A 26527-nucleotide genomic window follows, 5' to 3' on the forward strand; every position below is an offset into this window, starting at 1 on the left:
AGAGAGATGGTCAGATACTCTGTGAATGAGTCTGTACTGCAAGCTGAAGTCTATTGACAAGTTCTTGGGAGTGTCGGTCGTTCAATGGCAAGAGACTTAATCATTACACCCTTTGTACACAAGTGCAACTTTTGTATATAGTAGTCACACAGTGGTATTTCCGTTTTATCATTGCGTTTGGTTTATAGATCTGGTGCTCGTGAGCTCGGTATGCATGTGTACAATTTCAAGAGCTCAATATACTTTAGTGAAAGGTATAGTGTTTTGTTATAATGTGGATGATGGATTTATGACGCTACCAGTTGCATTTCAGTTCTAATATGATTTCCCAATTGGGATAAATTGAGCTCACGCGTAATACATTATCCTACTCCTTTCAGCTTACATTTTAGCTTTGCTTTACAAACTGTATACAAATAGATCTCCACTTAACTGGTTCCTCTACGTATATCAACGTCGTCCATAAAGTATACAAAAATACCCACAACAAAAACCATATACAACGAGCCTAGTGTTTTCGAACTTAATAATTCATTCCATCCATTTTGCTTTTTAGAGCAAAGGAAAAAAAAAAAAAAAAAAAAAAAAGAAATTAGACGCTGACCACCCTATATCAATTTTCTTTCTTTTTAAACTTTCTTCAAGAGTGCTTTTATTTCAAAGAGTAGACACACCATACTGTTCTACAATTAATACAGAGGGTACTTGCTATATCAAGACGACAGGTAGAGAGAAATCAACACACACCAGGATTTCACAGTTATCAACACTCTATTCAACTTTTTGCTATTGAAGAAAAGTTTACACAATTTCCGCTCCTCGCAAAACACGTCTTCAAAAGAGGGATACCATCTTGCAGAACGCCGGCAACCGCAATTCCATCCAAAGACGCAGCCTACATATATTAGTACCATCTTTGGTAGAATCACACCACTGTGTTGTGATATATTCCCTGTTTCATGCATTCAAAAGATAACGATCTACTGACTACCAGCAGCTCATCGTCTTCATCGTCACCCACTAGAACAACATTTGGCACAATGTCAACAGCTACTACTGCCACATCAGCCACTTCCGGTGGACAAAAAGTCAAGACTCCCTTAAAGAAGGAAGAATTGGAGAAGATTGCTCGTCAGTTGAAAAAGAAACTATCAAAGGCAAGTATAACTGCCAAACAGTCCTTGTCACCTACTAATATGAAAACAATGGCTCCCTCGGTACCCAAGTCATCACCTTTGAGAGGTTATATAAATGCAAATACACAACAAAACAGAGACGCACACGCACATGCACATGATTCGTTTTTATCGTCGTCTCCCAACATTTATTCACCCAATGGGAAATCACCCACGCATATAAAGACAGCAGCAGCTACTTTTTTGTCGTCGTCTCCTTTGAAAAACGTTGCAAATGGAGACAGTAATGATGAATTAAATGACTCACCTACCAAAAAAAGAAGGACAACCTTGTCTCCAAGCAAAATGGTGCTAGCTGAGCTTACTCCATCTGGAAATGGAATCGGTCCTGAAAATGACAATGGCGAACCACAAAAGCAAGTCTTGAAACCTTCATTGGATATGAGCACAACCCCATCGAGACAGGACTCAAGGAGAAATAGCAAAACAACCAAATCGAGAGACAATAATGAAGCAGACTTTGAGGTTGCAAAGACACCCGCTCCTGATACAGAAGGAGCCGATCTTCTCATATATCTAGCTACATCTCCCAGTCCTGCCAAGACGTATAAACCAAGAGTTTCGATCAATGTTCCTCCTTCTCATTCAAGTCCAAAAGAAAGCAACAGCAGAAGCGGCTACAATAGCTTGAACCCACAACCACAGCAGCAACAACAGCTGCTGAGTGCATCATCATTTGCTGTACCACAACCGCCAGTTACACCCAAACGAGTAACCACTCAACACCATCAACACACCAGAACACCACAAAACAGGTTGACTCCATTCTTGAACAATCTTTCCTCCAATCTCCCTTCGTCAGGGTTGACATTGACGCCCAACGGATTCAACATGAATGACTATGTGAATTTCTTTACCCCTTCCCCAGGAAATGCCATGAACAACAAGAATATATTAAGAACACCAGACTTTAATAACTTGTTGAATGGAACTGGTGGTGCTGGTACTGGTACTGGCTCATCGCTGGGGCAAACACCCTTAAGCAAGCGACTCGATGGGAAAATCATGAATTTCAATAAGGTCTTGTATCAAGAGCACGGGTCGGACTCCACGAATAAGGATCTTTAGGATAGATTTTGCAATATTTTTGGGAAGGTTGCACGTAGATTTGAGTAGTGCGTTATTCTCATCTCAATTTACAATTCGTTTAATTCCAAGAGGATGCTCTTAATACTACTCTTCAATGTATTGGTTAACTTGTTGTTGGTATTGTTTGCAGCCACCTCATGAGGTCGTGCATTTGACCACAATATTCTGGAAAATCCTTTCTTTGCATCTCTCTCTCTGTCTCTCTCATTCTCCTTCTCTAAATTCCGAGCAATATAGTCCACGCTTTTTACCTTGCCAGCCCTTTAACAACAAGACTACAAAATATGTCAACCATTCGAGCTAAGGAGGTTGATGAGCTCGAATCCAAAACCAAAGATCTCAACTTGAACAATGCTTTATTTCCCAATCAGGACTCCGCCACATCAAGCGACTTGAAATCAAAAAGCGCTGAGAATGATGACGATGATGATGAGGATCAAGAAGATACACCTGCAAACAGCTCTTCCAATGCTTCCTCCGACAAGAAGAAAAAGAAGAAGAAGAGTGGTAAGAAAAAAAAGAAGTTGGTTGCCATTGACCAATCATACCCAGATGATATTTTCCCAGAAGGTGAATGGATGGAGTATCCATTGGATTCAAACAAGCATAGAACAACTTCAGAAGAGTTGAGGTATTTGGATAGACAACAGAATAACAAATGGGAAGACTTTAGAAAGGGAGCCGAAATCCACCGTCGTGTTCGTGCTAAAGCCAAGTCGTCAATTAGACCTGGAATGTCAATGACTGAAATCGCCGACTTGATTGAAAATTCAGTAAGAGCATATGCTAATGCCGACCATACGAAAAAGGCAGGTATTGGGTTTCCTACCGGTCTATCACTAAATCATGTGGCAGCCCATTATACTCCAAACACAGGGGATAAGTTGGTATTGGGAAAAGATGATATAATGAAGGTTGATATTGGTGTTCATGTCAATGGTCGTATCTGTGACTCTGCATTTACAATGACTTTCAATGAAGATGGCAAGTACGATGCTATAATGCAAGCAGTTAGAGAAGCCACAAACACCGGTGTCAAAGAAGCTGGGATTGATGTCAGAATGAATGACATTGGTGCTGCTATACAAGAAGTCATGGAGAGTTATGAAATGGAAGAAAATGGTAAAACTTACCCAATCAAGTGTATTCGCAACCTTAATGGACACAATATTGGTGACTATGTCATTCATTATGGCAAGAATGTTCCCATCATTGCAAATGGCGACAATACCAAGATGGAAGAAGGTGAAACGTTTGCCGTTGAAACATTTGGCTCAACTGGTAACGGATACGTGGTGGCAGAAGGAGAATGCTCACATTATGCATTGAATCAAAACATTGATGGAATTAGAGTACCTTCGGAGAGATGCAAGTCATTATTGAACTCGATACAGGAGAATTTTGGAACATTGCCCTGGTGTAGGAGATACTTGGAGCGTACCGGTGAAGATAAGTACTTGTTGGCTTTGAATCAATTGGTCAGGGCAGGCGTTGTTGAAGCTTATCCGCCTATTGCTGATAAATTTGGTAGTTACACTGCTCAATTCGAGCACACCATATTGTTACACCCCCATAAGAAGGAGGTTGTCACTCGTGGTGATGACTATTAGATTGCAATGCAATAAAGCATTCAATGTTTATAGTTGTGAAAGCAGCTCGTGACTACAGTGGGCGCTTCGTAGCATTAACAAGCTCTTGAAAATAGGTGTCGTTGTATTGCTACGAAATTGAAACCATTGCGATGGTGTGGTGTATCTGACTTTCGAATTTCTTTCTTGTAAGATTTGGATCATCATCATCATCATCATCTTCCATAGTCTAACCAATTTTGTGTGACATTTTCCCTCTCTTTTAGCAATCTCCGCACTCTGTGTATTTTGGAGTTGGATTGCTATTCGATAAATCCGAGACCTAAATCCAAAAGATCAAGTCATTTCTGCTTCTATTTTATGAATAGATTGTCCACCCGGCATCTCAGACGGTATTTCAGCATGAGGAGTCTAAAAGATTACAAGGTGGGTATGAAAATCACCGTAAACGATAGGATGCAAAAGGATTACGAGTACGAACTCGTTGAGCCAATGGGTGAAGAAGCTCCCGACTTCAACGACAACAACTTCAACCCTGAATTAACGCCAGAGGAAATGCTACAAGAAGGAGTCTTTGAAGGCAAATACCTCAATGATTGTCAAGACGAGTTCCCCAAAGAATGGTTTGACAATTCACGAGATAAACGAGTCAAGATCGGCCAGCCGCCAGATTTCAAATTGAATCGATTCAAAATAAAGAGTCGCCAGTCGTTGGTGATTTGGCGCGAGAATGATTGGGTCATGGGTGATGATCCTCGCGGGTGGTTCCAGTGGTATTGTCGATACTGGCTAGGAAGACGAAGTGAATGTGACGAGTTTCAAAAGAAACGGTGGAGAGCATTCAAGCGCCACAAGGGCCAGATTGAGAAGAACTGTGCCAAGAAGGATTATAGTTGTCGTCCCAAGCAACGTCAAGCGTTGTTGCAATGGGCATATGATCCATTCATTTGAAGGATTCTTCATGTTGGCAAAGCTAAATAGGTAAGTAGTTTAAAAAAACTCAGCGTCATCCTGCTACTCTTTCCGACTGGTTATACTGTCTTCCTTTTGATAGATTCACTACGATTTCACTCTGTCTCACAATAGTCACTATTACAATTGATAACTTATTTAATCAATACAAACGAAAAAAAAAGGTGTCAATTAATAAATAAAGTAAGAACCGAAAATATTACTTCAACTCAAGGAGACGGTTGTATTTTTCAACTCAATTGGGTTCTGTTCAAAACAAGAGTAATGTTCCAAACAAGAACATTCCACAAAAATGTGTTTGCCAAAACCCACCAACTTTCCCATCTGTCCCAACTTCTTAATTCAGTGGGAAAAACTGAGATGTGTCACCTTTGCACTAGGCCCCTTTTTCTTTTTTCATGCGTTCAAAGCTTGTATTATTAATTTTCGGTATCGTCAGATTTATTTAAGTAGCTTCGGTAAATCGATATCCATTCTTAATAATATCGTTGTATATATATCGGATACAAACTGCATTTGCAAAAATGGTCCGTGTCACATTACAAAAGGACTAGCTCCAATCTCCAAAATCTCCGAAAGTTCATTCACTCACCTTTTATCCATTTTGATAAATGAATTTTGACAAAGAAATTGTTGCAAAAAAAAAAAAAAAAAAAAATTCCCTCACAATTGGGTAAAGAGCATGTGAGTGCGAGCCGCTCTCATTGAACTTCCAAAGCAATATATGAATTTAGTTGTAGATGGATGCTTTCTTTTTGCTACTTTACATTCATTGGGATACTCTTACCTTGCCAGAGTTTAATGAAGTAGAAAAGAAAGGACAATCATTTTTTTTGGATGGAATATTTGGGGTTTACAGAAAAGAATCACTTATATGACGTGGTCCTGCATATAGTGTAAGAATGTTCGAGAAGGCAAAAGAATGAGGGAAGCGTTGGTTAATAAAGAGAACAACTCACACACACACACACACACACATTGCATTTATCTAAATTTCTACAACCAACTGAGTTTGAAGTCTAAGCAATCACGCCGTATCAAGTATTAAACTCAATTGAAATACACTCAAATCATGTCTTCTAAAACACACACCCCAACCGTTTTATGGGCTCAACGTTCAAGTGATTCTGATGCAGACAAGAATGTCATTCTTTTAACTGTTCAAATCACCGATCCAAAAGATTTGCACATTGATTTGAAACCAACCTACCTTACCGTTAAGGCTGACTCATCCACTTATGAAAGCACTCATTACGAGTTGAAGATTGATTTCTATGATGAAATAGATCCAGAAAAATCCAAAATCAATACCGAGAATGGTTCCCACTTGTTCTTTGTATTATCGAAAAAGAAGTTGCAAGAAGAGTACTGGCCACGATTGACCAAAGAGAAATTGAAGTACCATTACATCAAAACAGATTTCGATAAATGGGTAGATGAAGATGAGCAAGACGAAGTTAAAGATGACGATGCCAATTTGATGGGCGGTATGCCAGGTATGGGTGGTGCTGGAGGTCCAGGAGGAATGGACTTCTCTCAACTTTTAGGTGGAATGGGTGGAGGCGCAGGAGGAACTCCAGATTTGAGCGCTTTAGCAAGTCAATTGGGACAAGCTGGAGGCGCTGGAGGTGCTGGTGGCCCAGGAGGATTCGATTTTAGCTCATTGCAATCAGATATTGGTAATGATGGCGATGTCGATGATGGGGAAGTAGATCTGAGTGAAGTACAAGTTGATGAGGAAAAAGATGCCAAGTAAAAAGATCATGTAAGTGGGAAGAAAAAAAATCGATTAGCCATGTATTTAGAGCAAGCTTGTAATGTATTTTGTCCGAGGCATAGTGCTGCATTGTTAACACAGTCTTCTGTAGATACATCTCCACGTCACATTTACAAAGTTATCCTCGAACTTGCAGGTGTCTTTGTGGATGAAAGAAAAAAAAAAGAAAAAAAAAAAACGAAAATTATCACCAAAAATTTTTCATTTTTCATTTCTCTTTTCCAGACGTCAACCATTGTGAAGCAGTTAGTTTAACCTCATTCACCATGCTCAGGACGTCCTTTGGTAGACCCCTTAGGAGGTCACTAGTCAGATACTACGCTGAGCCCACACTTCAGAACACGTCGCCTACTGAACCCAATCTCGAACATACGTTATCTCACAAGGAATTGCGAGAACAAGCAATAGCCGAAGCTCTAGCTAGGGAAGAAGAAGCCATTCAAAAGTCAAAACAGATTCGGGAATTGACTGAGAAGTCCAAAGAACTCATCAATGTGTTGAACAAGACTCCAACTAACTTGATGAGTGAACGTATAGCTAAATTGAATACCGATATTTCCAAAATCCCCAAGGAGAAAATCAAACAACTTGACGAGGAGTTACGAGAATACATGACAAACAATATGCATTTAACTGATGATGTTACTGCAAACAGACCCTGGGCTCAGAAGAACAACAGAATTGGTGGTGGCAACAAAAGCTCCAAAAATGACGATTCAAAGGCGAAGGCTTCATCAATGACCAGTCAATACACTGCACAATTCCCCAATTTGAAGCCCACTCCCGATTACAAAGATTACTCCGAACAAGAGCTTTATTTGAGACTGCTCAATCATCTTAGAACCAGTGGGGCATTAGGTTCCAAACTTGAAAACATATACAAGCCACAAAGAGACACATCACATCCCCCAAGTATCAACCAAACCACCATTTCCAACTTGATGGCCGCCGGCTGTCATCTTGGTCACGCCACCTCTTCATTCAGATCCAATTTCCAACCATTTGTATACGGAACTTACAACGGGATCCATTTGATTGATTTAAATCAAACCATTTCTCAATTGCAAACTGCATGCAAAGTGATTGAAGGTGTTAGTGAAAAAGGTGGTGTCATACTATTTGTCGGTACTCACAAGAACTGGTCCATTCAGGAGTCATTAGTTGCGGCAGCAGATAGATCCAAGGGTTACTATGTCTCAAAGAGATGGATACCAGGTACAATCACCAATTACATTGAAGTTTCAAGACAAATCAAGGACCCTTCGATGAAACAGCAGATTGACATGGAAAACAAGCCAATCAACTCCCAAGTGACTTCGAACTCAATCATCAAGCCAGATTTGGTGATTTTGTTGAATCCAGTCGAGAATAGAAACTGTATTAAAGAATGTTTATCAGCTTGCATTCCAACTATTGCGCTCTGTGATACTGATATGGAGCCTAGTTTGATCACGTATCCAATTCCTTGCAATGATGAAAATGTCCGGTCGGTTAACTTGATGCTTGGAATCATGTCCAAAGCAGCCGAAGCCGGAGTCAAAAAGAGATTGGATATCATCAAACAATTGAAAGAGAGTGAAAGAGAGACTGAAAAGCAGCAATTGCAAGGACAACAACAAGATCCTTTTGAAGAAGCTGCCCTCATTTGAACAAAATTGTAAATACTGTGTATATTATAAACAGAGGTCGTGTATATATATATATCACTATTAAAGAAGCCTTACAATTTCTCTTTGAATGCTTTCGTGACTTCCTCAATGGCATCTTCAATTCCGCTTGGTTTGTCACCCATACCTTGGACAATGTTTCCTTTACCACCTGCCTTACCACCAATCTTGCCACTAACCAATTTGGCCAACTGACTAGCGTCAACACCTTTGGCGATTGCTTCATCACTAACATAACATCCATGAGCAACTTTGTCGTCTTGTCCCGTCAACAAGTACAATGACTTGGTCTTGTCTTGTTTCTTGACCAAATTGAAAGCTTCAGTGATAGCTTTAGCATTAGCATTGATTGGAACGTGAGCAACCAAAAAGTCAGACTTGTTGTCGGCATCTCCATCAAGCCATTTCTTCACCACGTCAAGAGTCTTTTTACTTTCCTCCTTTTGTATGCTCTTTTGATGATCCTTGATTGATTTATCAACCTTGTTGAACTTTTCAGTCAATTTTTGCTTATCCAATACTGAAATTGACAATTTCTTCAAAGCAACCCCCAATTCCTTAACCTTGTTTTCCTTTACTGGTCCATTAGGTAATGCATTAGCATGATCCAACTCCTCGCCAAACTCTTTGGCAACTTTTTGCACAGCGTGTGCATCGTGGCCAGTAACAGCAACAATTCTTCTTATACCTTTGGCAATACCAGATTCTTCAATAATAACCAAGTCTTTGATGTCACTAGTCTTGGAAACGTGTGTACCACCACAGAACTCAATCGATAATGATCTCCATTCTTTATTTTCGGGGTCTTGAAGTAAATCCTCAACTGGAACGCCAATTGACACAACACGCACTGGATCAGGATAGGTTTCTCCAAATACAGCTCTCAATCCATTGATTGCTTTGGCTTCAGCTAATGGCACATCCTTGTAATAAACTTGCTTGTTATCTCTAATGTATTGGTTGGAGATGTCTTCAACTTTCTCCAATTCCTTTGGTGTCAAAGCTTGTTTATGACTGAAATCAAACCTCAACTTTTCCTTGGCAACAAGAGAACCCTTTTGATCAACATCATCGCCAAGAACTTCTCTCAAGGCATAATTCAACACGTGAGTACCAGTGTGGTTATTTCTAATGGGCCATCTTCTCAACTCGTCATAAGCAGCAATCACTTCATCACCAACACTCAAGCTACCTTCAAGAACAAATCCAGTGTGCAATACATACCCAGCATAAACCTGTACATTTTCGACGTTAAATTCAGTCTTACCATCAATAACAAGTTTACCAGTGTCGTACTCTTGGCCCCCTTGTTCGGCATAGAAGGGCGTTTTGTCCAACAAGATACCATACTGCTTGCCTTCTTCAGTTTGTTGGATGGAATCAACAAAGGAGCTACCATCGTAAATGGCCAAAACTTTAGCTTTGATGTTATCAAGTCCGTACTTGGCACTGTCGTCGGTCTTGGCAACTTTACCCTCGAGTTCAGACAAAGCATGCACATCTAACTTGACCAATGAAGATGCGCTTTTATTGGCTCCACCTTTAGAAGCTTCCCTAGATTCTTCCTTGGCCACTTCAAAGCCTTCCTCATCAATTTTCAACCCTGCTTCCTCTGCCATCAATCTAGTCAAATCGACCGGGAATCCATAAGTGTCGTACAATCTCCATACATCCTTACCTGACAACGTTTGCTCAGGGGTTTTTGAAGCAATAATGGCATATTGTTCAAACAACTTCTCACCACGGTCTAAAGTCTTTGCAAATGACAACTCCTCCTCGTTCAAAATCTCCTTCAAATCTTGCGATCCAGATTCGATTTCTGGGAATATTTCTTTATTCTGGTCAATAACAACATCAACCAATTGTGAGAAAAAAGATCCAATTGGGTAGTTCATGTACTTACGAACATAACGTGATCCTCTTCTCAAAACCCTTCTCAAGACATAGCCTCTACCTTCATTATTTGGAACACCTCCATCACAAATGGCAAAAGTAAGAGTTCTCACGTGATCAGCAATAACTCTGTATGCAGTATCGATACCATCTTTATCGTCTGCTCCAAATTTACCAGTGTATGGTCTAACACCAGTGATTTCTCTGATCTTTTCAAAAATTGGCAAAAACACATCAGTGTCGTAGTTGGAATACTTGTTTTGCAAGATTGAGACCAATCTCTCAAATCCCATACCAGTATCAATATGCTTGTTTGGCAATGGCCTCAATGATCCATCCGCCTCGCGGTTGTATTGAATAAACACAATGTTCCAAACTTCCAACACATTGGGATCATCCATATTCACAAGTGAAGCAGCATTTCTGCCACCTATTCTATCATAATGGATCTCTGAACAAGGACCACAAGGACCTTGATCACCCATTTCCCAGAAATTGTCCTTTGCATCACCTGGTAAGATATGGTCTTCGGCAACTCCAACTTCCAACCAAAATTGTTTGGCTTCCAAATCAGCTTCCAATCCTTGTTTTGCGTCACCACCAAAGTACGTAACATACAATCTATCCTTTTCCAAACCATAAACTTGGGTCAATAATTCCCAAGACCAGGCAATGGCTTCCTTTTTGAAATAGTCTCCAAATGACCAGTTACCAAGCATTTCGAAAAAAGTGTGGTGATATGAGTCTCTACCTACATCCTCCAAATCATTGTGTTTACCACCAGCTCTAATACATTTTTGAGAGTTGGCGGCTCTTTTCAATTTGGCAAAATCACTAGCTGGATCAACAGTACCCAAAAAGATTGGTTTATATTGGTTCATACCAGCGTTGGCAAATAATAAAGTGGGATCATTGTGAGGAACAACTGATGATGATGGAACATAGGAATGTTGTCTCTTATCTTTGAAATAGTCCAAAAAAGTGGATCTAACTTTGGGAGCAGTCCATTGCTCAGAGCTGTAGATGGCGGTTGTAGTAGACATTATTCTAGTGAATGTCCTTCTGATCATACAACTGTGAAGTAAATTCAACTATAGATTTGAAAAGCTTTCCTTTGAAAAAGAAGACTCACCAGAAATGGAGTATTGGATTTTTCAGAACAATTTTTTTTTTTTTTTTCCTCTTCTTCTTCTTCTTCTGCTTTTTCAGAACATCATCTGTCGTCGTTGGATAGTGTTGTAATTTACATGTGGATAGGACAAATTATGCTCTTACTACTACTATAAAAGATTGTGTTTATTAAGCAAGTAAAGGGTGTTTCTATATAACAGAACAGACGATGCTTTTCTCTAAGTAGATGACACAGCACCAAAGACAAGCTCAATCAACATCAGCCAACATGAACCAAGTACTCATTGCTTTCGATATAAGCAATTACATTGGGAACATCCTTCGCGATAGCACCTCCAATACTCAATTTAGTAACCCAGTCAGGGATGTTACCACCTGCTTTTGAAGTTGTAGCCATAGTCCATTCAACAGTGTCTCCATCCCACTTAATTTCCTCAACTGATACATAACTCCCCAACACACCCTCAACTTCCCCTGCAATTGGAACACTAACCACCAACGCCTTATCATTTGAAACAAACACGTGAACCAACTCATTAAACAGTCTTTTGTTCAAAGGGAATCCAAAGTTGTAGACAGCATGGATGGTGTAGCTCCACCCGTTGTCATCATACTTCTTGACATTACGTACTTCCACCAGCTCAATTTCATGTACGTAATGAAGTTCATGGTCCGAATGAGTGAAACCAACTTCAGTGGTGCCGATAATTGCAGTTTTGAACTTGTCTAAGGGGAGATCTTTCAAGACGCTGTGCCTAGCACACCAGTAATTATCACCAATAGTATCATGAAAGGTTTTCGTGGCATTTTTGGTATGCTCGTAGTGCGTCTTGCCTGTTTCCCACTTGGGAATTGATTTCAAGATTTGTTCAGCGTCTGCTAATAAAGTTTGACGAGGGGTATCGGCTGAGTATTGTTTCAATTGCATATCTGAATGGAATTGGTATAAAGGTTGAAGATTGGGAAGAATATCTAGGATCTTTTTGTTTAATGTATATCTCTTCTATTCTCTCATTTGTTGAATTAGTAATATGGTTGCTGTGTCCCAAGAGAGGGGGAGGGGGAGGAAGTTTATCGGCATTGAAGTGAATGGAATATTCGATGCAATTGCTGTGAGAAATTCTTTGACATTCTTTTACCAGAAGATACTCAAAAATACAACACTAGGAGTACTTTGATTATCTTCCCCTGCTTTCAATTGCTGATTGGACACTCTTTCAACAGTGGAAATATGACGCAGTCTCCTATACTATCCTACAAAAAACCAAGCAAAGACCAGGCAGCCACAGCCACAGCCACAGCCGCATCAACATCATCAGCAACACTTACTCCAAGAACCAGTTTTTCACCCAGTGTATCGGCAACACCATCAAACACTTCATCACCCCAATTACCACCACACACTTCTCAACCTAGAAAAGTGTCGTCGCGACGTAAAGCGTTGCAGGAGTTTTACCATTTGCAACAACAGCAATCAGAGTCTAATCAAGAGCAAAATGATAAAGATAAGCTGGATAAAGATAACGTGTTAAATACAGATACTAAACCAACCAAGTCGGAAGTTGAACCATCTGATTTAAAAACAGCTGAAGATGTGGAGAAATTCATCAAAACATCGTCCACAAAAGACATACTCAAACTCCGCAACAAGATCCAACTGCAACTAAGCTCCTCGAGCCAGAAGAAGAAGGAGATAATTTACGACAACTACTATGAACTCATCAAGTTGAGCAACATGTTGGGGGATTTATCAGAGTCAAACAAGCTGATTGCAAACATTGCAACTCAGCAAGACTTACAGAAGATTGATTCGCTAAGTGGGTTTAAAATCTTTAATCAACCTTCAAGCAATGATGCGGAGGGATCTAGTCAGGTGTCAGTTGATGCTTATTTGGATGAGGTATTGAACGACTTATCCAATTTTAACCAAACTACAATCAAGAAATTCACTACTGGTGGGTTCAATAAGGTGCTAAATCGATTAAATCGGTATGCTGATCGTGCTGAGTCGAATGCAAGCGTGGCTGGGATATACAACGAATCAACGAATGGGGGTGGAAACGTACGGGACGATGTAGTAGATAAGCAAGATGTTATCAATGAAATCGGCTACATTCTAAACTTACCAAATCGACAATTGCAAGAGCATGAAAGGGCTAATGCCGAGTCCAAGATTGATAAAATTCTACAGTCTACGAAAAGCGAAGCTTTGAAATTGCAATTAAACACAATCAAGAGCCGAATGTATTAAGGTGAAGAAAATGGATTCGTTATAGTAGGTCATCAACGGAATGGTTTTTAAACTTTTTAGCTGATCTTTCAACACTTCGTATCTCGAATCTTGATCCAATCAAGGTGAATCCAATACTCTCCTCACTACTATTCGTCTCCTCCTCTTTTTCATTAGCGTCATTATCCACCTCCATTTCCTCTCCCTTGTGGTCATCTCGCTTACTCGGCAACAAAACATCAAATCCAAACAACGTGTATTGTTTAGGAATAACCTTCAAGCCACCAACTAGGGCCGCCGGATCCAACTTTTGCGACAATCCAGCATTATCAACAGGAACTTGCTGTGTCCACTCTTTGTAATCATTTCCTCGTGGTACAACCATTATAAAAGAATGCTGGCAATCCCATACCACTATTCCTCTTGCACCAACGACATTTTGGTTTCGTGATTGTAATACTGTTAATAAACACCCATTGAAATCAGCATTGACCAATTTAGGCAACATCACCGATGTGTTTAGAGGTTTGTTGGATGCATTTAAACCAAGTAGGTCCTGGATATAGCTTTGCCACATATCGTTCATTTTGACATACTCCTCAAATTTAGGAACCTTGTATTGGTCAAGCATGGGCTCCACGCTAAACGGCTGTTTGGCACGCTTATAACCTCTGATTTTCTTGATGAGTTTGCGTTGATTAGTTATTGTTGCATTAATGTACTGTTTGAGTTCGTTTCTAGTTGATCGTTTCCTGCTTGAAGGGACCTTGTCGTTGGCTGAGGAAGGCGTTAACAAGATGGATTTTCGATTGTTACTCTTGGTTGGTTTCTTGACACGTTTGAATAAAATGGTTGGTTTTTGCTCTCCATCGGTCGAGTAACGCGTTGATAGTATATTGAGTATTTCCTCATTGGAGTCGTAGCATCTTGTAAGTAGTCGTTTCTCTAATTCGTTAGTACTAGTCATTATATAGGCGGAGAGATAAGGTCAAGGTGGTGAAAATTTGGTTAGGTTAACTACGGGGAATTTCGTGTTTTGTTCTAAATTTTTCGTTCCATCTCAGAGATGACTATCTCTGCATTGCAACAACAAAAGTCATCTATGCTTATATGACACCATATCGAACAGTGGTAAGCAGAGTTCGTCTGGTGGTTGGACTATTCAAGCAACAAGGGACCCATCACAAACGCTACTTATCCAACACAGGCTCCCCATTTCAAGATGACTTGACCGATTTTGATATGGATGAATTTGGTCTCGGTGATTTTCGACACTACAAGGAGTCCCCCGAAGTTGCAGAATACAAGAGGAACCAAATAAAGAGCGTATTGCAAGACGAAGAAGTGCTGAAGCGGCAAAGTGATAGCAGCTCACAGCTTGAGCCACTTGAATCTGTTGCCACAACGAATGTACCGGCAATTTTCATATCGAAACTCACTGATCCATACTTGAATTTGGCAATTGAAGACTACGTATACAACAAAATACCCATTTCCAAGTCTTTTCCGTTCAAAGCACATAGGCTCATGTTTTATACAAACTCGCCGTGTGTCGTGATTGGCAAAAACCAAAACCCATGGAAGGAAGTGAATTTGCCAACAATGAACAGCCAATTTGGTATTCCATTGATTAGGAGAAGGTCAGGTGGGGGTACCGTTGTACATGATTTAGGTAATGTCAATTACTCATTTATGACCACAAAGCAAGAGTTTGATAGGTTCAAATTTGTCCAATTGATTGTAGATGTGATCAACGGTGCCAAAATTTCATCAACAAAAATCAAAGTGAATCATCGTGGTGATATAGTAACCACTCAAGATAAAGATGGCGACAGTGGTGGTGCTACTTCTGGTGCTGCTTCTACTGCGCAAGAGTTGAAAATTAGTGGATCTGCGTATAAATTGTCACGAGGAAAGTCGTATCATCATGGAACAATGTTGTTAAATCTGGATTTAGATAGGTTGAAACAAGTCCTACATCGAGATGTGACACAATTGGGGGTTGTTGATACCAGTAAAACCATTGATTCGGTTAGGGCCAAAGTCACAAATTTGCAAATTCCACAGCAGAGCTTTATTGAGCTAGTCTCTAGTGGGTTCAAGTTTGAGTATGGCATCCTGGATGAAGCGGGGACTACTACGGTCGAGACTCCAAATTGTAATGATACTCAATCAAATGAAGACGATTTCGATGAGATTAATGAATTGATGAAATTGGGTGATTTTGCCCATGCTGCTAAATTAGCTAATGTTTTCCAAATTAATGATTCTATTGCATTACCAAAAGAAGTGATTTCGATCGCCAATGAATTGAAATCATGGGAATGGAAGTATGGCCGTACTCCCTTGTTTACGCATACATTTGAGAGTGAATCATTAAACATTTGTGTCAAATTTACAGTTGACAAAGGTGTGATTGAAACCGTTGAGTTTGTGAGGGATGGTGACTCACAGGATAACATTGAGTTATTGCATGAAATGAGTGAAAAATTGCACGGTGTTCAGTATAGGGGTGACACGATTGAGAAAGCTTTACGTGGGGATGAGTTTAGTCGTAAATTGGGCAGTTGGCTACACAGCTCCATCGATGGGGTATAATACTTTCATATTATACATAGTTTACGTATGTGGGTCCTTTATATATGCATATATGTATGTAATTACTCCTTTTTCAATCCATGATTACCTGTGTAATTGACAACTTGAGGTGGTTTCCAATTCTGCAACACCGCATTCTCGTCATCCAACTTGTAAACCTCAATTTCAAGAGCACGACAACAATCCACCATTTTCAGACCAGTTAAATCACCTTGAGTTTCACCCCACCCCCATTGTGACAAATCACCACCAGGACAAGCACTTATGGCCACGAGTAAATCCAATTCGGCAAACAATTCAAAATAATCTTGGCTGCCAGCAGGACATGCTTCCATGAAATACTGATCGTATTCATTCAATCCAGTAACTTGAAACACATTGAGGACATCATGGACATCGAATTCAGTCAACCCATAAGGTTTTATAGCACGGTACAAGTTTGAATGGCAATGATTATCATTATCCTCTCCACTAATCAATTTATCGACATAGGGGTCGCATCGTGTACCCAAAGTATCGTGAACTCTGCCACCCCATTCATCATGTCTCGCCGACATGGTGTCGCCAGTGATGGTGACCAACGGACGCAAGTAGGGCAAGTTGGACCATAACCGATCATAAGTGGAAACATGAGCCGAGTGTAATTGTCTAGTACGAGCAGCCCAAAACCGTTCTTTGAAATTGTGGGAGTTCCAAATGTTTAAATCACACACTTGGGGACCATCAGGCGTGGTAATTCTGAATACGGATCTTGCAGGGATCTTGACCGCAATTCCTGTGCGTGGTTCACATCTGTACTTGTTGACTAGCGTTTTGGGAGCTCTGGCTATGGAATCATAGAATGGCTTGTCTGCATACAACGGTGATCCTGGATGTGGATAATATGCTGGTTTCGGTTTCGGCAAATTGTAAGTTGTCCTATGAGGCAACTGCGATGAGACTGAGTCAACCATTGGAAAATAGTTTATTGTTGATTAGATTGTTGATTGTACCAAGAACTTGTATGCATATATATATATATATGTATGTATATAAGAAGTCCGAAAGGTGATTTGGGGAGGTGTGATGTGCTTTGTCAGTGATGTCGCACTAGTAAATCTCCTGTACGGCGTTGTATACGGTGCGCCTAATTCCCGATTTGGTATAAACTTAAATCAGTTGTGGGAAGTGAACTGCATAGTGTCAGGGAAATGCTAAGCGAGAAATCGCCAGATGGCTCTGAGATTGCAAGTGATACGTCTAGTAGTGTAGTTGGGTGTTTCAGCCTATAGTGATGAGGTCAAGTTGCAAAATTTGAATGGTAGTGCTTTCAAGTGGGTTTGCAGCAAAATATTAGAAAGATAATAGAACCAACATATAATTATAATAATTTTTGTGAACCCCCACCTATTTTCTTCCTCGTAATCTGGCAATCGAGACAGTGTGGATTGTGAACAATAGCATCGCTTGTTGAGGCTACTACCTCTTTCCAAAACGATGTAGGCCCAAAGTAGTCCAAAAAAAAAAAAAGGATTCAATCATTACCCTTCCATTCAGTAGATGTCGTGTGCAAGTTACTTGTTGTGTATCACAACTTATGTTGGCGGAATCCGATCCCCACTTTTGTATTGTTGTCAGGTGTGCGCTACCCTCTACGCCGCGAGTAGCCGAGGGTATTCCTCTCTTCCCAAGCAATGTAAACGCCGTTAGCGGTTAAGAAAAAGAAAAAATAATTTACATATAACAAATAATCTGGGGTAAAACTGAAAACACTGAATCCACAAGTTCCGCTCCAAGAGGCAATGAAGAAGCTGCAGGCTATACTTCCCAATCACTTGTTCCTTACGGTCAGTATCTGTACTCGAGTCCTTTGAGATACTCTGTCTCTGTTGTTTCACTCTCTTTATGGAATTATGTTTTACGGAAGAAAAGAAGGAACGAAAGAAAGAAGCGAAACACAAACCCCGGAAAAACAAAATTATTACAAAACAACACACACACACACACACACACACACACACTAACCACGAGAACTATGACCTATGTTAGTGACATACATATATACATATCATCATAAGGTAAAAATAAAAAAATAAATAAAAAAAGACAAAGAGAAAATAAACTGGGAGGAGGGGATTGGCCCCTCGAGCCGTATCTAACCATAATTAATCAAATTTCAATAAAATTGTGGAGTTGAAAAGGTTATTTTATTTTTTTTTTTTTTCTTCTGTCTTTACTAACCGACTTCTTCTTTTACAAGCGGATATATATATATATATTTTAACTCAACATACATACAACAATAGAATCAAAAAATTTTCACGAAATTAAACGCCAGATCAATCTCCATATAAATACGGTCCCATAATTCCTCTACTTGAGAAAAACAAAAATTTCAACATCCGTTTCATAACATACTCTTTGCAGAAAAAGGTTTCCTACCCCACACATTACCTCCACCATGTACAAAGTAACCGCATCCTCAGCCACATCAGCCATCCGTCGATTCTCCACAAACTCCCGCGTCTTGGCCAACTACGGATTCGTCGGTTTGGGCCAAATGGGTCAACACATGGCCAGACACATTTACAACCAATTAGAAGTCGACGACAAATTGTACGTTTACGACACTGTCCCCGCATCAGTTGACAATTTCGTGTCAACAGTTACGCAACAAAATGCCACCAACAGCGACAAATTGGTTACTTTACCCGACTTGAAGAGCTTTGTCACTGGTGTGGATGGGCAATTGGACTTCATCGTCACTATGGTCCCCGAGGGAAAACACGTTAAGGGCGTAGTTGAAGATATCGTCACTAGTTTTGAACAAAATGGATACAGCCCCGATTACAAAACCACCATTATCGATTCATCGACAATTGACATTGCAACCAGTAGACAAGTGCACAAGTACGTCAAGGAAACTTTACCCGAGTTTGACTTTATTGACGCGCCAGTAAGTGGAGGTGTTGCCGGTGCCAGAAAGGGAACATTGTCATTCATGTTGAGTAGAGAAACCCACCAGGACGTGTCCCCAGCATTGACCACCTTGTTGAACAAGATGGGTAAAAACATCTTCCCATGTGGTGCCACCCACGGTGCCGGATTAGCCGCCAAGTTGTCAAACAACTACTTGCTCGCAGTAACAAACATTGCTGTTGCCGACTCGTTCCAATTGGCCAAGGCATTTGGTCTCAATTTGCAAAACTATGCCAAGTTGGTGGCAGTTTCCACCGGTAAGTCATGGGCCTCCGTCGACAACTGCCCCATCCCCGGCGTTTACCCAGAAAACAACTTGCCTGCTGATGTAGGATACCAAGGCGGGTTCATTACAAAGTTGACGAGAAAAGATGTGGTTTTGGCTACTGATTGCGCCAAGGACCAAGGAAGATTTTTGTTCTTGGGTGATGCTGGTAGATACTGGTATGACAAGGCTTGTGAACGTGAGGACATAGCTAATCGTGATTTGGCCGTCTTGTATGAATGGTTGGGAGATTTGAAACAAGAGGCTGATGGAACCGTTGTTGATACTAAAGTATCCAAGTAGAGAGAATCAGTATGGAGATATAACGAAATCTCTTCAAATATGATGTGGTCTAACTATAGATAGAGAGGATATAAAAAAAAAGGGAACAAACTAAGAAATAAAAGTACTACATATTCAAAACCTCCTTCTTCGGAACATTCTATTTCCTCCATGAGTGTGGATTGATTGTGCATTGTATCTATAAAAGAAAAAAAAAAAAAAACCAAAAATCAAAGTAGCCGAATATTTAGTTACGTCCAGAAAATAACACCAAAAACCTCAACTATCAATCACATACCCCACCTTCAACCCCGAAGGAATCTCCTGCACATCATGCAACTTTGTAACCTGATCGCCTTCTCCACCTACACTACCACCACGGTCCTTGGAACTCAAGCGTCTTTGATCTTGTCCTTGACGATATACTTCATTTGAACTCAAACTCGACCCCGACTGATCTTCTTCTCCCTCTCCCTCTCCTTCTCCCTCTCCTTCTCCTTCTCCTTCTCCTTCCACAACTTCATAGTCATCGTCATTGAAATTGCCAGTGGTGGTCCCAACAACACCAAAACTCTTTTGCCTCGATTTATAAGTGGCATCTTCGTTATGTGATGCTCCAGCGGTGGAGTTGTGGTGTTGAGATACACCTGTAACATTGACATCACCACCAACTTCATTTTGTGCTCCATCTTGATAATGTTTTTTGATCCTAGGATTTCTCAAATGATGAAGACTATTCAATTTATAAAAATCATCATCATTAGCCGAGATATAATCACTAATGAATCCCATGGGTTTCATACCAGTTAATGGTTGCTGGCTCGCACGACGGTACGATAAATCGTAAATTGAAGACGATATAGAAAGGTTTCGGTCATTGTAAAGATATGGATTTTCCAGCTGATCTGAATCGAAATTGGGGATTGCACTGGCAGTCGCCGCCTCATTATTATTGGTGGAGATTGAACTGCCAATGGGCGTAATTCTACTGGGTGATGGCTGGATGGAGCTAGTTGACATATTGAGCAATGGCAACGTTTGATCAATGGGTAACTCAAATGAGTTGGTGGTGGAAATCGATGATGATCGAGAAGACCTCGTGTCATCACGTGGTACATGTGGATGCAGATGAGGATGATGTAGTGGCAGTGGAGGCACACTTTGGTTAATTTCATGTTGTTTACTGGCCGACGTAGAAGGCAAGTCATTGTCAATCGCTTTAGAATCTTCAGCACCTCGACTATTACTCCTCCTGTGAGCAAATGAAATTGGTGCCAATCTCGGCGAAATGGGTGAGTGTGCATCGTCAGCTAAGTCACCTTCGTCGTTGTCATCAACCACAGCTGCTGCTGCTGCCTCATCAAGAGAGCGTTGACTCCTATTGGTAGAATTGGAGCCAGTGTTTGATTGGTGACTTTCTTGATTAGCACTACTTGCCCTCGTCACTTTTTCATCAGAGTTCATTTCTTCACCATTTATTGATATATGTGGCACTGAAGATTTCCCTCTAGGCTCGACAACATCAGCCTTTGTCACGAGCTGTCCTAGCGTCTCAGTCGGGGATGGTTCATGAGAAGCGGACCCACCAGCTTTACCTCCACCGTAATTTCCTTGTAATTGCTGTATCAACAAGTCTCTCACGGGTGTCACCGTATTAACCTGTAACCCAGTGGAATTCTCCACAGTCACACCACCACTACTGGTACTACTAGCTGTCGCGGACAATGGGTTGACATAATTTTGTCCAACTTCATCATCAATTCGCAATGGACTCAAACTCAATGACCCTTCGGCACTACGTTCACGTCCAACACTGTGATCGCCATCACCATTCCCGCTGACACTTTCGTTGCGGCGATGTGCCACGTCTCCATATGCAGGAGGATGTAGCGACATCACTGGTGGCAGTTTTGCGCTCTCTTCAAAAGGGGGTGGCGCCGTTGATGGTTTTCTAATCAAATGTATTGGTCGTTGAATTGGCGATGCCAACGGTGAGGAGAACGTGTCGGGATGTGGCTTTGCTTGTGGTGAGTTGATGGTGGTTATAGTCAGCTCATCTTTGGGTTTGTACAAATTTGCCTCCAAGTGCATATCGGCATCACGTTCAGTGGCACCCACATCCATATCGGTCGAAATGTGATGAAACTCAATTGGTCTAGTAATATTACCATCAACGGGTATCACATCAGGCGATAATGGGTTTTGCGATGGGGATCTTTCTGATTCGCCAGCTTGTGATTGTGATTGTGATTGTGATTGTGGTTGTTCTTGCTGAGTACCAATCAAGTCATCATATGCAGGAAGCAAAGTGTTGCTGTGAGCAGCTAATGGTGACAAGACATGTATAGGTGAATCAATTGAAATTTCGTAATGTTTCCTCTTGCCAGGATTTTCAGGGTCCATCTTACTTATTCTAAGACATATTTTGATCCAATGATGAGCTTGAATATTTTCATATGAGGTATCGGGATGAATTTGGGAATTCAGACGCCCAATCACAGTACTGGGGACAAATAGTTGAAACTCCAACTCCTTAGGTAAAATGTCTTCATCATATTCATCCAACCCCACGGTCGATTCATCTTGCGGGTTCTTTTGCAACAATGATCTCCCCTTTCTTGCCTTGTGCTCCAATAATAGAAACTTTTTAACTGGTTCCATTCGATGTACTTTCTTGTTACAACAATAATACTCCAAGTTTTCTGTCAAGTAAATTCGAATACGATGTAGGGCAACTTTACCAAACAATGGAACGAATCTGAATGCTAGGGGTAAATACGAGTCAAGCACCACTGATTTAGCTCCAATGACAATATCATACTTGATTTGATCCTCCCAATCTCGAGATATGACAATGGATTCGTTTTCCTCCATATTGAGTTCAGAAGGTGTACGAACAATGGTGATGGGTAACCTACCCGACATGTTGGATTTGAAAGCACCTGGTCTTTGTATAGATACTTCCAAATGGTAACTAGTAGCTCCAAATGTAACATTACAAGACTCCGGAATTGAAGGTGGTAATGGATGTTCGAAATTGTACAAGTAGTCTCCAGGGACAAATTGCATGCTTGAATTTGCATCATTGGTGGAAGGAGAAACAATAGAAGTCAAATCGGAGAATGGAGCAGATGTGTCACTATTGGGAGCTGGTGATTTGGATCTTCTCATAAAGCTAGGCGACAAGTTTCTCGTAAAGAAATTGTCATTATGATGATGGGCAGATGACGCAATTGAAGAGCCACCGGTCGATGATCTATGCAGTAGTTGTTGCTGTGCAATAGGTGGAGGTGTATTTGACCTCGACGCTCTCACATCATCTGCAGGTGATGACGAACTTTGATGCCGTGTTTCTCCATTCTTTTCAATGAAAATGTCAGCGCCATTGTTAGGGATAGGTGCAGATGTTGTTGACGCTTGGAAAAATGGCCACGTATGGGTTACAATGTCATTATTTTCATTATAAACATTCTTTTTCGGAGGTATGCCTTCTGGCCAGTCAGTTCGTTGTACTCCTTTGAAACTTAGTGTGATTGATTTGATTTTTGTTGGTTTGAACACTCGTATGTAAAGTGATCCTCTTAGTAACGTTGGTGGACGAGATTCATAGTCGTGAGGTTCAAATCCTTGAACAAATAGTACTGGTTCTGATGGTATTATGTATGCAGCTAAAGAAGAAGTGGCTGTTGTTGGTTTCTCTGGAAGTGTGGGCAAAAACACCTGATGATGAGGAGAAGAAGAAGATGAAGAAGAAGAAGCAGGAAATGAGTGCAGTGATGAGTCTCTGTTGCTACTGCTGTTGTTGTTGTTGTTGATGTTGTTGTTGATGGTGTGAGTAGATGATGTTGTTGTAGTGTTTAACTGCAGTGGTGGGAACAAGGGTGAGTTTGGTATATGGATGGTGTTGTTGTTATTGTTTGTGTGCATACTGCAAAAGGAAGGAAGTGAAGGTCTATACTGTGTGAGTGGTGCTGGGAGTGAATATGTAGTGGTTATAGTTGAGGAAGTATAATCTCCTGTTGAAATGAAAAGAACTTGGGGTTGGTTGCCGAATGTTTCCAGAAGGAAAAAAAAAAAAAGTGAAGACTGAAAACTTGAAATATACAAAAGACTTGTGCGCTTCAAGATCCAAGTTCTGACTGGCTGACTGATTGATTGACTAATTGATTGTGAGTGTAATCCAGGTTAAGTTAGATTGAGGTTGAGGTTGTTGCTGTTGCTGTAATACTGTGTCAAATTGAAAGGACTACTACTACTACTACTACTACTGACTGTAGTAATTGGTTATAATATGTATAGTTAAATTGTATAAGTTGAATAATAATAATAATAATGATTCATTGCCTTTAAAATAGTTAAACAACATCTTTCAACTAAAACAAAAGAAAAAGAAAGAGAAAAAAAGAAATTTAAAAGTGAAAAATAATTAATGCAATTGAAATATTTTTCTAAACATTAACTGTACAACAACAAAGAGAGATGTAGATTAGATAGATTCTAGGATTCTATACTTGTATGTATGTAGATTAGAAACAACCAAAAAAAAAAAAAAAGGGGAAGGGAGGATGATATTATATCACCCCTATAGCCTATTGAAATGTCTTTCTCAGATGATTTAGTGTTTTTTTTTTTTTGTTTTTTTTTTTTTCATTTATTTCTCCAATATTTTAATATTTTTACTGTGCCTTTAATAGACCTTCAATTTTAGTCTAAATACAGATATCAATATGTTTGATTCTCCACAAAACACACACACACATGCACACACACATGTATGTATATATATATGCAAAAGCAAGTTGGTTGGAATAACTTATTTCTTACTGAGCCCTCCAGCCAAGCCACACTTTATAAATATTTACTTTAACATTTGAGCTTAAACTATTGTGGCTCATAGTGTGTATTATTCTGATAAGAAAACAAAAAACAGAAAAAAAACAAAAAATTAGTATTTCTTATTGATTGAATTAGTAACACTGTTTATGTACAAAATAATCCTTATCACCGAGTTAACTCCGGTATAGTATATATCTCTCTTATTATAATTATCATCAAATGCTAGCTAGTAGTCTAGCAATCAAAGTATCAGGGATACACTTGATTGTGGCAAAGGGTACATACTCTTCTCTCTATGTAACAATACAGACAACTCGGGATGATCTACACACAATCCCTTTGGTCCTATCGCAACTAGCTTATTACTTAGATCATGTCAATGAAAATAACCTAATTAAGTTTTTTTTTTGGGATTCTTTCACACACTCTGTTACACACAAGACCTTGAAACTGCCCTTGTTGTCATTCCCATGCAACGTATGGTCACAATCACTTTGATTTCTATTCAATGATTGACTCACATGTACCTGCAGTATTTGCCATCGGCATTCATGGCATCCTCATTTCAATAACGGACACACCCGTATTCTAATTATAGAATTTCTCAATGTTTATGTTTTTTTGTTTTTGCAATTGACACAAAAGACAATTGGTAAAAAGCCTTGAATAAATCCGAGATCTCATCAAAAAACGTTACTATTGAAACCTTAACTAGCTTTTTCTAAATTTCTTTGTAGCTGTAAAATCAAATTAGTTCCATTAAAGCACTCATGCCATAGAGTTGACAGTCGACTCGTCTTCTCTTACGGAAGAAAACTTGCAGGGGGGAGAGTTTGTACAAAGTGGTATTTACGATTACACAAGCCCTTCCTTTTGCAAAGCCACTTCCACGACATGATTTCAAAAGGAGACAGTTAAGCTACAGCCACACCAGGTGTGTTATTTTTAGAACTCGCGGCGGATAATGTGGCTTTACTCCTCCTACCTAAAGGTTTTGCTCCCTTATTCTTGAAATGGCTGCTAACACAGACACGGAACAATGCAAAAAAATAAAATATATTGGGTATTGAAATTCAAAAATTTTCCGAGCAATAATGATTAATACACTCATTTGTTGTACTTGACACAGCCTGCTATAGGTTGCGATGGACACATACAAATAATCCCCATTTCCTTGAGAGGCCAATGTAGCTTCTCCTAATAAAAGTAAACTCCCCTTTACTCTTCAACTTGGATTTGCCGACTTTTGGCAATGTCAAGTGACGGCATCAAGAGCTCAAAAGGCGTATCAGTATTTTTCGGTGTTTGCTTCATCATTTTGCTAGTCCTCCATGCGGTGCTAATGATTTGGAAACGGTCCTGGCTTATGCTATGGTTAATCATTGGAATCATTTTAGAAGTGACTGCATTTTTCCAAAACAGTGCCGGAAACGGTGTTCAAAGTGTCCAAGTCATTATTGCACCCATATTTATCGCGGCATCGGTGTACGTCTCATTTAGTGGCCTATTGAAGAACTTAGAAATTGACAAGATTGGCTTCAATCGGAAAGCTCAATCTTTCTTATTCATCGTTGGTGATATAGCATCGTTTGGTCTTCAAGTGGCTGGTGTTGTTCTACAGATGATTGAAGACAACAAGTCACTAGGTCAAGGATTGATAATCACGGGGTTTATCATACAAATTGTCTCCTTTTGCTGTTTTATCGCTTTGGTAATTTCAGGCCATCGAACAATCAACACAACTGTAATTCAAGCAACAATGCAAGGGTATTATTGTTGGAAAAGTTACTTCAAAGCGTTGTATGTCATCGCAGTGCTATTTTTCATTAGAAACGTTTTCAGATTGATTGAATATGGCCAAGGTTATGGTAAATACATTTTTAACCATGCTGTCTTTGCATACATTTTCGATGCTGCGCCAATGTTGATTGTGTGTGCCATTTTGGTACTTGTGCATCCTGGATTTGTGTATGCAAGAGTACAAAAGTTTATGCTGGAGTCGAAAGGGTTTCCTGAAGGATCGGCTGGGAGATGAAACCTCAAT

General features: G+C 40.1%; 14 protein-coding genes across 14 annotated transcripts; 9 read left to right on the forward strand and 5 right to left on the reverse strand. All coding sequences in view use genetic code 12, as the record gives it.

Moving 5' to 3' along the window:
* Positions 1-959: 959 nt before the first annotated feature.
* KGF57_000335 (uncharacterized protein) lies at positions 960-2264 on the forward strand (the record flags this gene model as incomplete). Its single annotated transcript, XM_051752759.1, has 1 exon — positions 960-2264. One exon carries the CDS (start codon positions 960-962, stop codon positions 2262-2264), a length of 1305 nt encoding a protein of 434 aa, XP_051611134.1.
* Positions 2265-2569: 305 nt separating this feature from the next.
* Positions 2570-3895, forward strand: KGF57_000336 (methionine aminopeptidase; the record flags this gene model as incomplete). The annotated part of the gene is made up of 1 exon (XM_051752769.1): positions 2570-3895. One exon carries the CDS (start codon positions 2570-2572, stop codon positions 3893-3895), a length of 1326 nt encoding a protein of 441 aa, XP_051611135.1.
* Positions 3896-4276: 381 nt separating this feature from the next.
* Positions 4277-4825, forward strand: KGF57_000337 (uncharacterized protein; the record flags this gene model as incomplete). The annotated part of the gene is made up of 1 exon (XM_051752779.1): positions 4277-4825. The coding sequence occupies one exon, from the start codon at positions 4277-4279 to the stop codon at positions 4823-4825; it is 549 nt and encodes a 182-aa protein (XP_051611136.1).
* A 1093-nt stretch (positions 4826-5918) lies between these two features.
* SBA1 (Hsp90 cochaperone) lies at positions 5919-6602 on the forward strand (the record flags this gene model as incomplete). The annotated part of the gene is made up of 1 exon (XM_051752790.1): positions 5919-6602. The coding sequence occupies one exon, from the start codon at positions 5919-5921 to the stop codon at positions 6600-6602; it is 684 nt and encodes a 227-aa protein (XP_051611137.1).
* A 287-nt stretch (positions 6603-6889) lies between these two features.
* KGF57_000339 (mitochondrial 37S ribosomal protein uS2m) lies at positions 6890-8272 on the forward strand (the record flags this gene model as incomplete). The annotated part of the gene is made up of 1 exon (XM_051752801.1): positions 6890-8272. One exon carries the CDS (start codon positions 6890-6892, stop codon positions 8270-8272), a length of 1383 nt encoding a protein of 460 aa, XP_051611138.1.
* Positions 8273-8343: 71 nt separating this feature from the next.
* On the reverse strand, positions 8344-11253 carry ALA1 (alanine--tRNA ligase; the record flags this gene model as incomplete). Its single annotated transcript, XM_051752813.1, has 1 exon — positions 8344-11253. The coding sequence occupies one exon, from the start codon at positions 11251-11253 to the stop codon at positions 8344-8346; it is 2910 nt and encodes a 969-aa protein (XP_051611139.1).
* A 320-nt stretch (positions 11254-11573) lies between these two features.
* On the reverse strand, positions 11574-12242 carry KGF57_000341 (uncharacterized protein; the record flags this gene model as incomplete). Its single annotated transcript, XM_051752824.1, has 1 exon — positions 11574-12242. One exon carries the CDS (start codon positions 12240-12242, stop codon positions 11574-11576), a length of 669 nt encoding a protein of 222 aa, XP_051611140.1.
* A 303-nt stretch (positions 12243-12545) lies between these two features.
* VPS51 (Vps51p) lies at positions 12546-13565 on the forward strand (the record flags this gene model as incomplete). The annotated part of the gene is made up of 1 exon (XM_051752835.1): positions 12546-13565. The coding sequence occupies one exon, from the start codon at positions 12546-12548 to the stop codon at positions 13563-13565; it is 1020 nt and encodes a 339-aa protein (XP_051611141.1).
* A 19-nt stretch (positions 13566-13584) lies between these two features.
* On the reverse strand, positions 13585-14511 carry POP4 (RNase P/RNase MRP complex subunit; the record flags this gene model as incomplete). Its single annotated transcript, XM_051752846.1, has 1 exon — positions 13585-14511. The coding sequence occupies one exon, from the start codon at positions 14509-14511 to the stop codon at positions 13585-13587; it is 927 nt and encodes a 308-aa protein (XP_051611142.1).
* Positions 14512-14654: 143 nt separating this feature from the next.
* Positions 14655-16142, forward strand: KGF57_000344 (putative lipoate--protein ligase; the record flags this gene model as incomplete). The annotated part of the gene is made up of 1 exon (XM_051752857.1): positions 14655-16142. One exon carries the CDS (start codon positions 14655-14657, stop codon positions 16140-16142), a length of 1488 nt encoding a protein of 495 aa, XP_051611143.1.
* Positions 16143-16204: 62 nt separating this feature from the next.
* On the reverse strand, positions 16205-17095 carry KGF57_000345 (urea carboxylase-associated family protein; the record flags this gene model as incomplete). The annotated part of the gene is made up of 1 exon (XM_051752868.1): positions 16205-17095. The coding sequence occupies one exon, from the start codon at positions 17093-17095 to the stop codon at positions 16205-16207; it is 891 nt and encodes a 296-aa protein (XP_051611144.1).
* Positions 17096-18582: 1487 nt separating this feature from the next.
* On the forward strand, positions 18583-19668 carry HPD1 (Hpd1p; the record flags this gene model as incomplete). The annotated part of the gene is made up of 1 exon (XM_051752879.1): positions 18583-19668. One exon carries the CDS (start codon positions 18583-18585, stop codon positions 19666-19668), a length of 1086 nt encoding a protein of 361 aa, XP_051611145.1.
* Positions 19669-19926: 258 nt separating this feature from the next.
* KGF57_000347 (uncharacterized protein) lies at positions 19927-23574 on the reverse strand (the record flags this gene model as incomplete). Its single annotated transcript, XM_051752889.1, has 1 exon — positions 19927-23574. One exon carries the CDS (start codon positions 23572-23574, stop codon positions 19927-19929), a length of 3648 nt encoding a protein of 1215 aa, XP_051611146.1.
* A 2251-nt stretch (positions 23575-25825) lies between these two features.
* Positions 25826-26518, forward strand: KGF57_000348 (uncharacterized protein; the record flags this gene model as incomplete). The annotated part of the gene is made up of 1 exon (XM_051752900.1): positions 25826-26518. One exon carries the CDS (start codon positions 25826-25828, stop codon positions 26516-26518), a length of 693 nt encoding a protein of 230 aa, XP_051611147.1.
* Positions 26519-26527: the final 9 nt, after the last annotated feature.

The sequence above is a fragment of the Candida theae genome (genome assembly GCF_024610275.1).
Source record: "Candida theae strain CBS 12239 chromosome Unknown scaffold72, whole genome shotgun sequence".
Lineage (NCBI taxonomy): Eukaryota > Fungi > Ascomycota > Pichiomycetes > Serinales > Debaryomycetaceae > Lodderomyces > Lodderomyces theae.